The sequence below is a fragment of the Aplysia californica genome, unplaced genomic scaffold (assembly GCF_000002075.1).
Source record: "Aplysia californica isolate F4 #8 unplaced genomic scaffold, AplCal3.0 scaffold00261, whole genome shotgun sequence".
In the NCBI taxonomy this organism is placed as follows: Eukaryota; Metazoa; Mollusca; class Gastropoda; order Aplysiida; family Aplysiidae; genus Aplysia; species Aplysia californica.
In genome coordinates, this window is record NW_004797531.1 from 467594 (window position 1) to 482977 (window position 15384).

At 43.0% G+C, this 15384-nt stretch overlaps 2 protein-coding genes across 6 annotated transcripts in view; one reads left to right on the forward strand and one right to left on the reverse strand.

The window, feature by feature from the left end:
* LOC101855266 (acyl-coenzyme A amino acid N-acyltransferase 2) overlaps nucleotides 1–15384 on the reverse strand; it is a 27193-nt gene that overhangs the window by 8051 nt on the left and 3758 nt on the right. For all 5 annotated transcript variants that reach the window (XM_005100810.3, XM_013083906.2, XM_005100808.3 and 2 more), the window contains 4 exons: nucleotides 14347–14581; nucleotides 13663–13926; nucleotides 6113–6282; nucleotides 3290–3403 (listed from right to left, as the gene is read on the reverse strand). In XM_005100810.3, the coding sequence (XP_005100867.1) occupies nucleotides 3290–3403; nucleotides 6113–6282; nucleotides 13663–13926; nucleotides 14347–14581 (783 nt within the window). The remainder of the gene's footprint in view (nucleotides 1–3289; nucleotides 3404–6112; nucleotides 6283–13662; nucleotides 13927–14346; nucleotides 14582–15384) is intronic.
* LOC118477862 lies at nucleotides 11090–11519 on the forward strand (the record flags this gene model as incomplete). Its single annotated transcript, XM_035970387.1, is given in 1 exon segment — nucleotides 11090–11519. A coding segment is annotated over 1 exon segment (379 nt), but the record flags the coding sequence as incomplete, so codon positions are not given.

Sequence of the window (15384 nt, forward strand, 5' to 3'; positions counted from 1 at the left end):
GGGGGGGGATTAAAAGGGCATGTTTATTACTTTATTTGGTGGTTGGAGCATGAGGGGTCGTTCCACTTGCCAAACAATTAAAAGGGGGTCGCGGATTGAAAAAGGTTGAGAACCACTGATATAGCTGAAACTCTTTTTAGGTATACTAATTAATCTGAGATGTTGGGGGAGGGGCATGTGTATGAAAAGACACACAGTAACTCATTAGCTAAGCTTATGTGAACAAGAAATAACATTATGTGAACAAGAAATAACATTTCCACTACCTATCCTACAAAAAAAAAAGTTAAATCAAAGTTGAAGTACTACTAGTAAATCAGTCTAAGTGATCTTAAAGAAACCTCCATAGTTCTTTTCAGTTGTACCCAAAATCGTTGAGTTCTAATCGTGAGTGGGGAAGTTATCGAGTGTCTGTCTTTCTGCTGACAGGCTATATCTCCCTGAGTCTGGGTTGCTCCTGACAGTCAGGTCAAAGTAGCCTGTCTGCTCAGTAATCTAAATTGTGTCAGTGGGGGCTTAAAGCATTTAAAAGTTACTAGCAAGCAATCATTAAAAAATCTAATGTTAAAAGAAAATAACATCAACAGATTGGCATCTGCAGCCATAAACAGTAAAACCCCTTTATACAGTTAAAAATAGCATCGACTGCCCGTCAGCAGGGAAACTAATTCTGTGATTAGTAGATAAAGGACAATTTCATAATGAGAGGCTATTACTGCCTTTTGTTTAACAGCAGCAAAAATGGATAGCAATTTCCTTTTGTTACTTTGAAGGCCATGCTTTAAAATACAGAGGTCTCCGCTTTAAATAAAATCTGCAGGACTACCAGATTTTCTTCGGTTTAGCCCCTCTTTTTGGAGTAGAGGTTGTTCTAATAGAAGAAAAAAAAAATTGGGGATTTTATTTTCTTTCTGTTCACAGCTGTTTTCGGATCAACTGCTGTCTTCAATTTGAACAGAATCCACTGTATTTGCAAATTTTTGCTTTTCCTGAGCGGTCAAGCATGGAAGAGACAATATGTGGCCAACCGAGCTTTATCTAGATCTATTTCACATGATTGTCATGCATAGGGGAAAAACAACTAGCACCCTATTCCATGTACAGCTTCAATTACTTAACTCACTCGCTGCCGGCACCTTAGCTCAGAAAAAGCCGATGCCTGCCAGCTTTTTTAAACTTTTTTTCTAAATCCAGTTACTCTGTACCTATTTATGTTAGATTTATGAAAATTGGCCAGTTTCAGAAGGAGATGTGGAGCTTTACAGACCAGAAAGAATTTTGACCCTATGTTATTTTGTTCATGTTTTATAGCTTTTCAAAAAACGACACATTTTGTGGGACTAAAACTTTGTTTTTTCAGCCAAACTTGCCAGTCCAATTTGTCGCTGTTTTTGTGAGAGCGTTGCTGTTTTTGTCCTAAAATACACTCAAAAATATATATAACAAAACCAATGAAACTAAATTGATAAGTTTATGTCAAGCGTCACCACTTGAATTATTAGTCGTCGTACTAGACTCTAGTACTAGATCTAGAATCTAGTATTAGTAGTCCTAGCTCCGACAGCTGTCGACAGGTGATCTACCTCTTTTTCTCTCATCTCAAACTACCATCACTACCATTATTTTGCACTTCATCATATGAATCTGAGTTCATCGAATCATATGGACTCAGAATCTCTAAAATTACGAGCCGTTTTCAATTAATATCGGCATGAGCATTGGCGTTTGGTCGACTTCGGCCGCCCAACGGCAAAACAAAACCCAGAAATAGAACAAATGGAACTCCCGTTCCAAAAATAGGCAGAACTTCAAGGAAAATCATTCTAATAAAGTGAAACTGCTCTGAGTGGTCAGAGGCATGTTATTCTAGTAATTGGGCCTTGCCGTTGCCGCATATGTGTCTGCAAACAAAAAAGAAAGAGGAAAATATGCGACTGACAGGGGCGCGGTAGAGGCAGTGAGTGGTCGTTGCCTATTGACCGACACAGGTGCAGCAATGATGGTGAGTGAGTTAAATTCAAATTGATAATTTGTTCTGGATCGGAAGCTAGGCTGTGTATGTCAAAGTCCCCGTAGATGTACGATTTCTTGACCTGATATGTCTGTCAGTCCTTGGGCTCCCTCAGATCTGTCAAGTGCATGAATCCTCCTGAAATAAAAGCCACATAGGATCTGCCAGACTTGAGGTCACCAGGTAATGTAAAATATTTTGCCAGCAGCCGAAGATGGCGCAGTTCCTTGGAAATTTCTTCAGGCATCTTAAAAATTCAATTTCAATTTTTGAAGAAATATTGACCACAGCCAAAAAAAAATACCATTTTCATGCAGAGTACATCAAAATTAGTAAGAATCATGTGAGGCGTTTATTTTATGAAGTTGAATTACGAAATTATGTTTATTCTGAAATTGTACACTTTTCTCCAACACACGAAACATTGTGCATTGTAATGTGTTCACTTGCATCACACCAGAACATAGTATATCTATCCTTATTTTTTGTCTGTATCCAGAGATCTGTATCTATTTTTGTGTTCACTCCTTTATATTGTTTGTGTGTATCCCTTCAGCTTCAAACATTTTGGCTGGGTTCTACTTAATTGTGCACGCACTGTCTTCTATCCAAACTGGTCCAAGGACTGACAAGTAGGGTAAAAAGAAAAAGCTGAACATCTCACATGAAGCCTGAAATCAGCAAGACATGGGTGGGGAGGTGGGATGTGTGAGGAAAGGTAGCAAACCGACAACAAGAGCTAGATCTTGGCCAAGCTTGCAGAATCACGTTTGGGAGAGAGATTATCAGGCAGCCACCGACTGGGTACCATGCACCAAGTGTAGTGCGTGTTGCTCTGGCAGCCATTCACTGACGGTACAGCGGGGCAAATTGACATTAGTTTAGTAAGGACTGTACAACTCAGATAGTTGGCAGATACCAGATGGGAGTAGATATAAATGTATTTTCATACAATGCTAAACCCTGTTAGTAAGTGGGGCTGGGGGTATAACGAAAGCTGGTATAAAGGGGTTTGACTATATCTGCAAAATCTATTTGACAGCCTAAGATAACTTTGTTGTGTGAAAAGACACTTAGTCTTTAGAAACCCCCTGTCTAGCAGTTGTAATATAAGGGAATTCAAGGCCAGAGCAGCTTTCACTTTACATGTAACCAAGGCATGATAACAGACATCCTATACTGGAAGCAGCAAGATTTGTAAAGAAAAGACAAAACTATAATGTGGTGATGAAAGATTGGAAAATACAAAACTGAGAAAAAGAAATCAATAAAACTTACGGAGGGTCTATAGTCAGCAATCAACATAGCATATCCTCCACCTACACAAGTGGCAATACCACCAACATTATCTTTGTCTACATCAGGGTGTGAGTACAGCAGGTCATAAGCTTTCTGAAATGAAAAAGCATCATATTTTATTTACATCAAAACTACCTTAATAATTCTCATGGTCTTGGCACAATTGAAGTTGTTAACACAATTGAATTTTCCTTTATCCTTATCCAAAAATGTAAATGTTATAATTGCAATCAAATGAAGAAACATTCATTTCAAAATGTGAAGTACAAGTTCTGTCTGAAAAGTAAAGTGAAGATGGTCACAGAATAAATAATTACTGTATAGATCTAAAAAATAACTATATAATATAAATATACTAGCACCCTTCAGCTTCTTCTAAACATAGGCCCCATGAAGATTGACACATCATTTTCCAGTAGCTGATCCGAGAATGTACCCCATCCTTTAAAAATTCTGATCAAGAGAATGCAGCCAATATTGAGTGTAGTAACATCTTCAAGTCATACCTATAAGCTTCGTCTTTAGTCAGATTTGTTGTGCACTATAATTTGCACACAAATTCTTCAACTCGCCTTTTTGAAGGCCATTTTGAGAGTGACAATGAGACAAACAATGAACACTAATTACTCACTTAATTTCCCTGGATGAGCACAGCACAGTTTACTAGTGTCTAAAACTAAAAATACCTTAAGATCTCAAATTAAGTGCAAAACTCTAATATTTTGAGGGTGCGGTGGCGGAGCGGTTAGGGCGCTCGTCTCCGAAGCCGAAAGTCTGAGTTTGAGCCTCGGTTCAAACACGGATTTTTCTCGCCCCCTCCTGCCCACCCACCCAGCAGTAATGGGTGCCTGATTTAGAGTTAGGGAAGTATAGGTGGCATGGAAAGGAACTGGCTACCCTACCACAATATGCCGAAGGCTCAGGAAATTGTCTCACTAACAAGGCAATCCCCAATATCCGGATCGGATGCGGGAACAACTTTTTTCAAATTCCAATATTTACAGTTGAACCTGTCTAAAATGGCCACTCACCGTTGAGGAGAAAAGTGGCTGTCCTAGACAGGTGGCCATCTTAGGCAGGACTGATGAAAAAGAAGAAAACACACCATTCCCTTCTAAGGTTCCAACTGGGTGTGCTCAGAGGCTTATGACTTTCATAAAACTCATTCTCTGCCCATTTTTTACCCTACTTTCAACGGTTTTCTTTGTGCACCAGATAGTGAATGATAGGTGTGTATGTCTGAGAAGGATTTTCATAAGTAAGATGAAATAATAAGTACGCAGTGTGATACATATTTTGAAAGGTAATAAAAATGTAGCATTGAAATGTGTTTAAAAAATATGTGATGAGGCAATGTACATAATTGATACTTGTCAGAGAACACGTACATCACAGGGGAGCTAATAAAAAGACAGACTTAATTTAATACTTTGAATATAAATAATGAAATTTACATTTCAAAATAACATCCCTGCTTTCATACAATGAATATTACATTCAATTCCCTGCATGTTCATGCAAAAAGTCATGAAATTGTACAATTCTAGCAGAGTTCACAATCAATTTTGTAACATCACTGTGAGAATACCAAAAGTTGTAATGAATCAGAATTTGCCCAAGCTGCATTTGTATCATGTCCAAGTCTAGATTTAGATTTAGACCTCTATGTCAAGATCCTCTCGATTTTCACTTCTCTTGGCTTTTTTCCCCTTTCATTTCCCAACACATCTTCAACTATCGTCTTTGCTGTCACTGTAAATTTAGATCTACAAATTGTCTTTTTTTCATACAGAGGAAACCTGATATAACAGGGATGGTGGAACCAGAGAAAAAGTCCTGTTATATCAGATCCCTGTTAAATCAGAAATGCAAGGGAAGTTAGAATTTATGGACTAATCCAGCTGTATTCATTCATGGGTAGTTTCCCTTGCCACAAGTACCTGTAGCCCTCTCTCGTGGCCATGCGGCAGGCCTGTGCATGACACAATACGCGTGTATGTAGCTAGCTTAAGGCTAGATCGACGTCTGCAGCACACCGCAGCCCTCTCTCGCTTCACCCGCAGCGTGTGCTTGCAGCAGTGTGGCTTGAGTGGGCTTGCTCCATCACTGCGTTACTCTCTCTCTCTCTCTCTCTCTCTCTCTCTCTCTCTTACTTTTTACACAATGTGAACGAGCCTTTGTCCCTGCTATAACCGATTATCAAGGCCACAAACGCACACAAACTCAAGCAGACTGATGCACACACACTTGGGCTATGTGATTGCGGATCCGACTCGGGACCCGAATTCAAGGGGAGATGGTTCTCGGCACGCGTGCGCTGAGCCAGGGGTTAGACTGACGCGGGACCAGAACGCAAGGGAGGTGCCGAAATAGGCTTATTGGGCGAGGGTTAAAGACTGTTTGGCCATAAAGGCCTACTGCATGGCACATCTCAGACTCTTTCAAAAACTGGTTTTCAGTCTTAGCTAATTTCAAAGATTTCAGATTTTCAGTTCATCTTTTGATGACACAGTAAAAAGACTCCTTAGTGTAAAATGGTTTGACATTTTGACAATGACAATCTTTATTCATCTCGAAGGGAGAAATTTGTTTTGCTCATTAACAATGGCAGTAGACGTTACAAAAGTTAGACCTAAAGGTGCACTCACGCAAACGCACAACAAGACAGGACATTAGGTCAAGTAAATACATGTCTCACGTGCTGGGACACCCCGCTCCGTAAAACATTCTCTCTCTCTCTCTCTCTCTCTCTCTCTCTCTCTCTCTCTCTCTCTCTCTGTGATATTTTACTAAATAATTTACCAAAAAGTAATTAAAATCCAGATCAACTTCACTTTCTGGCAGGTCCATATGCCTCACATAGGCAATGCTGAAAGCTGCATACCCTCGGGAAGCAAGTAGGGCTGATCGATGTTCCATGATGCCACCCGTCAAGCCAAAGACATCAATGAGAGCAGGAAAAGGGCCCTTCCCTGAAAGATAGAAAAGAAATACAAGCATAAAAAAAAAAAATACTGCCACACCCCTGATTTTAGGGTAGGTAATATCAAACACTCTGTCAAGGGTGAAAAATCTAGGAGGTCCTGTATGCAAGCTATGCACGTTAAAGATCCCTTGGTGGTCCTAAAATTGATAAGAGCAGGCTTCGACCACCATCTGTGAAAAATCAAACATAATACCTACTAAAACTCTGGTCAGCGTTTATAAAATATAAAGTACAGCCAAATCTTGTTGTACCGTACTCTGTTATACCGCCAGCCCCACTTTCCTCCAGGTTTGCCTATGTGCGAAAATTGTCCCCTATATAAACATAGTATTGGCACCTTTAGACCGCCATCTGTCAATTGTCTCATTTGTACGGTCCTTATTAAACTACTGTAAATTTACCCTTTTGTACAGCTAACGAACTGGCCGCCAGAAGTACAAAGTACAATCTAGGCTACACACGGTGCACGGCACATCCACTTGGTGGTTGCTTGACAATATTTCACACACAAGTCTACAAGCTAGACCTAGGTCTAGATGAAACGCTTTTCACCGATTCTCTCCCATCCAGCCCATCCCACCTCCCTACCCTTGTCTTGTAGATTTCAGACAATATATGGATAGATCTACTGTGATGCAGTGTGTCGCAAGCAAACACAATTCATGTGTTATGTAGAAGAGCACAATTAAAATAAATCAAAACTTTTAAATTCAGCATTAGTTAAAGATGAATAACTTCCTTCTGTGATGTTATTGAACTTGCTCTTTATTAAGATTCAAAGGGTGAAATCCTTTTCCACAACATGACAAATATATTGAACACGACAATTTGAACTGTAACTAAAAGGTACGGACAATGAGAATGGATGTAATGCCCGATTACTAATGGGGCTGAAATTATCTTAATGTTAATTAAACCAATTAGCTTCAAAGAGACCTTCATGGTGCCATCCATAGGATGATGTTATTGTGACACTTCGGTCCCTTGATCCTTACACACACACCTATTCTTAGTTAAACATGGATACAAGCATCATGTATGAAAGATGATTACAAATTACAGTGCGAATGGATGTGTATTGTTCCCTTCCCCCCTAAGTTCAAATGTTATGGGATGTGTATGGTCGGAGTGAGTGGAAAAGGATGATGGACAATCTGAGGAAGGGTGAGAGATGAGTTCATTTAATATCTATCTATCTCCCTCTCCCGGGGAAAAGTTTTATAGGGTACGTTTAAAACTGATGGCTCAGATGATCCGTCAATGGAAAGTGAAATAAATGGAACGAAATATTACAGAGCAAAAGATTATTGAAAGGTTCATGAGACACCGGACAAATCAATGCAAAAGGATGAGGAGGAAAAGTAAGAAGTCAAGAGGAAGTGAAGGATGTTTTGAGGATAAGAATGAGATGGATCAAGTAAATTAAGGGGACTGAATATAGCTAAATTTAGAAATCCGATCTACCAACTGCCGGTGCCAAAGCTGCCTTGTAAGGAGCAAAAGGGAAATACAAGAGTTGCAGCGTATGAATACAATAACCACTTAATAGTAATAGTGTCAACTGTTATGTATGGTTCAGTATTTAGTAATGTCATTCTTTCTGTGACAGCGGGGTCCCAGGGGGCGTTGCTCTAGCTTCCCTGGCTTGTTGTGGGGGAGCAGACGGGCTAGTGCTGCCGGGAGTTTCTTGTGAGTAGGTGAGGCTGATGACCTGTCACGGATTTCGGGTTCTGATGCCAGCTCAACAGGACTGTCAGGTATAGCCACTGGCTTGGCAGGGCTGTCAGGCACAGCTACTGGCTCGGCTGGGCTGTCGGGTGAGGCTGGTCCTGTGTCAGGTGTGTCGGGGCTGTCCGGCAGGACGGAAGTTGATTCTGGGTCATGCCGCTGAAGCTCTCCTGGGCCGTTTCTTGTTGGGACTTCTCTGGTGGTGGTGACGGCGATACTTGGGAGTCAAGGTCGGGGCCTTTTTGCTGACAGGCTGATTGTGGTGTGATTGGGGTTATGCCAGTGATGACCGTAGACGTTTTGTGGAAGGGCGTGAATTTCCTCAGGTGCTGTCTGTTTCTTAGCGTAATTCTACCTGACCCGTCGACACGGACGACGTACTGGTGAAATTGCCTGACTTCGGTGACAACACCTGTCCTTTCCCATTTCCTTGGATGGTTACCCACAAGGTTTTGCACATACACATGGTCCCCCACTTGCAGTTGTGGCAGCATGCGCGTATGTTCGATCCACTTTTCATGGCTTCGTGAGTGCCTCTTAGCAAGGGCCTTTTCTCTGTACATGAGTGTTTCTTGCCACGTATTGTGGGGGCAGTACCGACCCATTGGGATGGGGATCGCATCCCTAATTGGTCGACCAAACAGGATAAGAGCAGGAGATGATCTGGTCTCAGTGTCAATCGTGTTTCTGTACATCAGCATGGCGCGTTGGAATTTGTCGACGTCCAGTGACCTGGCTGGGCCAGTGTTATCCATCAGCATGCGTTTGACGGTTTTGACTGCAATTTCTGCTCTACAGTTGCCGTGTGGATTTGCCACAGATGTTAGCCTGTGGTGGACTCCCCAAGATTTCAGGAATTCTTTTGTCTTGCCTGATGTGAACTGTGGCCCACCATCTGAGGTTAATTCCTCTGGGACGCCGAAGGTAACAAATGTCTCGCGTAAACGTGCGATCAAGCCCTCAGCACCTGATTCTGCTCTGAACACCATCGGCCAAGATGAATATCTGTCAACAATGACAACATAGTCTGTGTTGTTGTACGAAAAGTAGTCGCTGCATATTTTCTGGAATGGGTAGTCAGGTGGTGTGACATCAATTGGTGGCTGCATTGGGTTTGATGTTGCTGCTCTGTTGCAGTGGGTGCATTGATTTCTTGTTCTGGTAATATCAGCGGTGATGTTCGGCCAGAAAACTGAATCTGCTGCCCTTGCACACATTGCACCTACACCTTGGTGCGCTGCATGGAGTGCGTCGAGGATGCTTCTTTGAAGTGAGACAGGAATGATGATTCTATGGCCCATGAGGATGACACCATCGACGCAAGACAGGCCAGCTGCATATTTGTGGTATGGGCGCAATTGTAGGGGGAGGTCTTTGCACTGATCTGGGACACCATCATGGATCAAGTTGACCAGTTCTTGCAAGGTTGGGTCAGAGGCGGTAGCCTCCCGGACCATGCTCCATGTAACAATGTTTGCTACTGACCGCAGTGTGTCCGTGGCAGCCAGAACTGTAGAATTGTCCTCTGCAACGTCGATGTCGGACATTTGGGGATTGGCCGATTCTGGGGTGATGACTGGATATCTTGATGCAGCATCAGGACCTTTATTTTTGTGGCCTGGCACATGGACGATGTTGAATTTGTAAGCTAGTGTCTTCTCCTTTAAATTCAGCAGCCGTCTGTTCGTGATTTCTGTCAGTGACCTGTCATTCAAGATTCTCACTAGCGGTTTGTGGTCTGTTGTCACAGTGAGGTCGGTGCAACCTTGGATGTAGTAACGTGTTTGATGTAGTGCGTATGCCACAGCCAGAGCCTCTCCTTCAATTGGGGCGTATCTGCTCTCGGCTGACGTCGTGAATCGACTCCCTGCAAGGCACAGTTTCCATCCATCATGGCAACAGTCAGGGTTTCTTGTAGGACACTGACAATATTTTTGTCGTAGCAAGAAGCCGACACCGTGCACCGAATAGTCAGTCGACAAGCATGTCGGCCGCGTGGGGTCAAAAAGCCGGACACCATCCTTCATTTCGTTGATGATTATTTCTTTGGACTTGGTGAAGGCCAGGTCCAGTTCGTCTGTCCACACAAATTGTGTTGATGGTTTCAGCAGGTGTGGGAATGGCTGCATTTGCTTGGTCATACAGAATGCATAGGCGCCCTGGTTTAACAGCCCGAACCATGCACGGGCGCCAGTGATGTCACTTGGTGTTGGGAAATGTTTGATTGTGTCAAGGAATTTGGAGCTAGGTCTGACGTTTGTCGGTGTCACTGTGAGGCCAGCGAATTCCACTGTGTCCTGTGCGAACTGAAACTTCTTGGGGTTCAGAGTTATTCCGTTGCGAGCACATAGGTCCAGCCAGCTGCATGTCTGGTGGAATGCTGATTCGATGCCGTCTGCCCACATGCATGTATCATCAACACATTTGACCTTGTTTTTAAAATTTGATATGATGGCATCAAAGCGCTGATTGTAGCCATCTCCACTTACCAGGAATCCCTGGGGGGCCACTTTGTACCTGTATCGTCCCCACTGCGTGATGAAAGTTGTTATGTGTCTGTCTTCTTCTCGGATTGGCACCAAGTGGTAGCCATTCCAAGCATCAGTTACCGTTTTCTTTGTATTCTGTGGTATCCTGTCTGCCAAGTGGAATGGGCTTGATACATGATGAGTTTGTCTCACAGACTGGCGGTTTTGTGGTTGTAAGTCCACAGTGCGCCTTGGGGTGCCGTCGGCCTTGGCAGTGACGACCATTCGGGAACACCAGGTGACCGGTGTGTTTGGCTGACTTTTTCCAAGACACCAATTTGTACGTCTCTGTCTAAGTCTTTCAATACCTGTTCTTGCCAGTGAATGGGTACTAGAGCAGGTTTGTGGACTGCCACCGGCTTTGCATCAGGGTTGACATGTAGCTGGAGTGGCTCACATTTCATCATGGGGAGGGGTTGGTGCTCACAGATGTTGAATGCAGTGCCGCCATAGTAGTCCAGGAGCCACTGTTTCAGTGCTGGTATGTTGTCGTCTGTGGCTGACATTCCAGGTGGCAGGCTTGTAGGTATGGGAGGTGGCTCTTGGCCACGCGTAGGGCATGAGCATGTTGATGGTGCAGGGGTTTCGATGGAGGCTGTGAAATCTTGTGGCCAGGAAGCTGGGACACTTGGGAAGTTGGCAGGAATGGCTCCGAGTGTGACGAGGGCTTCCCTGCACAAAAAGGCCTTTTCCATGATTGCCGAGACGTATATCATGATTTTGGTTGATCTGGTGGCTCCAGAAGTGTCTGATGTGCTGACATTTGCGATTATACCTCCTTCGACCCCCAGATCTTCCTTGATGGCACCACACATTGTCAGTTTGACGGGTATTAAGTCAGTGTGGCTGATACCCATGGCGAGAGCTGATTGTAGAGGAATGATAGAGCTCTGGCAGCCAGAGTCAGCGACCATGGGTAATGTGATTGAGGAAAGCTTGGATTTGTTGTTCATTGGGAAACCCAATTCGGCATGGTCCTCAGGTAGGGGCGTTAGCTGAACAGTCATGATTGGGTGGGGCTTGGAAGGGCGAGATATCCATGCTCCATCGTATATGTGGTGCTCTAGAGGTTGCATGCCATTTGCACAGGGTGCCTTGCTGTGAGTGTGACTCACACACAGCTGGTCGTAAATGTGGCCAATGTCACTGTCGTGTGCCTGTGAATGCAGGTTGTCTTCTGTTCGCATCATTCGACTGCTTGGATTTGGCCTGTTGCTTTGACCACAGAATTTCGAGGTCTTGTCGCGATGTCCCCATTTCCCACAGGAGGTGCATCTGGAGCATGATGCTGTGAAATGGCCTTTCACTGAACACTTTGCACATGTGTATGACCAGGCTTCACAAGCTCTTGACCGGGCTGCTCTGTCGTTCTTTTGACCATGGCTGGGGCCACCGCACGCCCAGCACTTCCTGCCTGGTGTGGCTTGTGGTTTCGTCTTAGGTGGGTGGCTCATGGCGCCGGAACAGTCACCCACTGCAGTCTTGGTGGCCTTCCCTTGTTCTTTCTGTGCGATGAAGGTGACTGTTTCTTCAAGGGTTCTGTCCGTCTTTGAGTCTCCCATGAGGTCGGATAAGATCTCTGGGTCTGCGATGCCTCGGATCAGGTTGTCTTTTATAATTTCGTCACTGTAGTTGAATGTATGTGTGCAGTTGGGTTCCCTGCATCGAGCCGTATATTGGCAGAGAGATGCCTGTCCCCTTAGGCTTGCTAGGAATGTCCTTATTCCTGTTCCAGGTGACTGAGTCATTTTACTCAATTTGATGCGATGGACTAAGGTGCTTTCCTCTTTCACCGCTAGTCTCCTGATGGCTGCTAGGAGGTCCTCCTCTGTCATTGTCGAGACATCATCACAGAGATCACGCATGATATCGGTGCGCAAGTCTTGGCTGCAACAGTAGAAGAGGGCTGTCGGTGCCATGGTGCTAGAGATGGCCATTCCTTTTTTATACATAGTCCACTGTCTTGTAAATGCTGACCACTGGTCGGGGTCACAAGCTGCTCCTACTTGTGGGGGATCCAGTTTCACTTTGGACGGGGGTACTGTTCCGTGTGCCGTCCTGTCATGCATTTTTAATGCTGTTGACAAAGCGTCGGCGAATACAGCATCAAGGTCCTGTGATTGCCAGGTACAGCCGTCAACTGGGCACGTTAATTTCGGCATGATGGAATTAAGTCAGTTGTTTAGCCAGCTACTGGGGTGAGGAGATGTTGGGATTTGGGGTAAATGCAGTTACGGGGTGGCTAGTGAATGATGGTAGTAATAATCAATGATGATTAGGATTTCATGCACTTTTTTCAAGTTGTGTTTCTTCATTGATGGCTGACTGGATTATGACGCAAAAAGAGATTGTCCATCATAGTTAAAGATGAATAACTTCCTTCTGTGATGTTATTGAACTTGCTCTTTATTAAGATTCAAAGGATGATGGACAATCTGAGGAAGGGTGAGAGATGAGTTCATTTAATATCTATCTAAGCATCAAGTTTCCCTCCCCATGTGAATGCGACTAAATTTGGTGTGCTGATTATGAAAATGCTATTCTATTTAGGCTTTGGTCAACATAACATAAGAAGATGGAATTAAATTTTAAAGTCGACCGGAGAAACTTTAAAGGAACCTCACCATTTTGGACAGCGGCATAGTATCTGGTTTTGCCAGATATCAGCCCAATAACTTACAGGCTGGAGAATGCCCGTGGGGATTTTATTCAGTGAGGACTCGCGCTCAAGTCTAAGTGACAGATCGAAGGGAGGTAATTCATTACTTCATATAGTGATTGGTAAACAAGTTCCCTTGGCGTTCGACATCAGTGCTACATGTATCTAAAAGAGGACAAGAAAACCTTGTTATACTGCCAGCCCCGCTGTACCGCCACCTTCATGTTCATCCCAAAGTAGGCGGTATAACAGGGTTTGACTGTACCTTCCAAATCAGAATATTGTTGTCTTAAGGCAAGGTGCTGTACGTAGTACGAAAAATGGTAATATATGTACAAATCAGTTGCACTGCAGGTTGAAGAACCAGCAGCCAACTATCCCTGAGATCTTGCAGGAGAACGGAAAGGAGAAGAGAGTCACTATAATATATATGTTGACACAGATGTCATACCTGGGGGCAAAAACAATGTCCCATAGACACCATTTTCTGCAATAGGAATACGCCGAATTCCATCAGCAGCATACGTTCTTTCAAGCATGGTAGAAACCATGCTTGGAGCATCTGCTGACCATTGAAGTTGTTCAAAGTCCATAAAACCATCTTGAACAGAAACCATGACATTGAAAGGCTTCATGACATCTGCTTTGGTCAGTCGCCCAGGCTTCACACCAGGTGTAGTCTTCAAACTCCAGAACAAACCCATTGGTTCCAATCCTGTGAGTTAATACATAAGCAATATAAATATCATCAAACACATCATTACTAGACAACTTACAATGTAAAGTAGGCCTACTCTTTCTTGTTTCTCCAGATTTTATATATGATTATATAATAATATCACCCTTAGACAATAGAGTTGGAAGCATGGGCACTTAGCCGAGAGGGAAGAGAAAACAAAAAGAAAAGAGGGAGAAAAGACAGCTGAGACACAAAAATAGTATCACATGTGAACACCAGAAAACAGAAGTTCAATTTTGGGATCACAATATTTGAAGGATACAAAATGCACTGAGTCTTTTCAAAACCCTCCATTTTCTAAAAGTCTTCGGTAAAAAGTAATAAAATCCATGGTATTTGGATACACACAAATACACAAGTACACACACTCACATTTTTAAAGATTTATTATTTTACCTGTGTATGTTCCACCAACAGAAGATCTTTCAAATGTGTCAACTTTGCCTGTATCGTTGGCAACATAGTGACTGCATGCTCCATAAGTCTTGTCACCTTCTTCCAGAAATATTTGTAAAGTTATTGGTTGTCTCTGTTTCAGTCCATTGACAACAATTCTCACAGGATCATCAATAAGAGCCTTTGATGAAGAAAGTTCAATTTGAGGAGCTGAACTGGATAGGCAGGCTGAAGACTGCATGGAAAAAAAATATTCAAATAAATAACATTTATATATTTATATATATAGCCCAAAGCCCCATTCAACAGCAAGCTCTATGAGCTTTACAATCTATATAATTACCCCACCAGTTCCTAGATCACTAACAAACATTGTCAGCTTCCTGAGAAACATACACTGCAAGCACTGATTATAACCAGGTACGCATTATTCCCACCTACCTAGGTGAAGTGAGGAAAATTCATGTAAAGTGCAATCCCATGGACACAATGTTGGGCCTCTGATGGGGTTGAAACCCATAATCTTTCAGTTGCAAGCCCAACAAACTAGCCACAAGACCACTGACATCAAGATCAAGCTATCAGTTATGCCCAGGTGACAACAATAACTGCATGGCTATAAGTTGAAGCAAGGGATGAATACAGATTGTAAATACATATATATCGTATTAGGTTAATTATTATAACGAACACTTCCCCAGTTACAATGTCTTTCATCAGACAAAACAACAATGTTTCTGAACTGGAATTTGGTGTTTCAATACAATTAAAGTTAAAGGTACCTGTCCACTTGACGGTCTACCATAATAATGCATTTTCTATTGTAAGGCCTTCCAGGGTAATTTTAACCATCTATGTAAAATTTCATACTTAAAAATGAGAAGAATTGCTCACATAAGGAAATTTCTTAGCACTAATGCCACCAAAAAACTAGTGTTTGCCTTCATTTTGTCACGCATTGATTATTGCAATTCACTGTTCACTGGCCTACCCGAAGAAAAAATTGCAAAACTCCAACGCATTCAAAACAATGCTGCC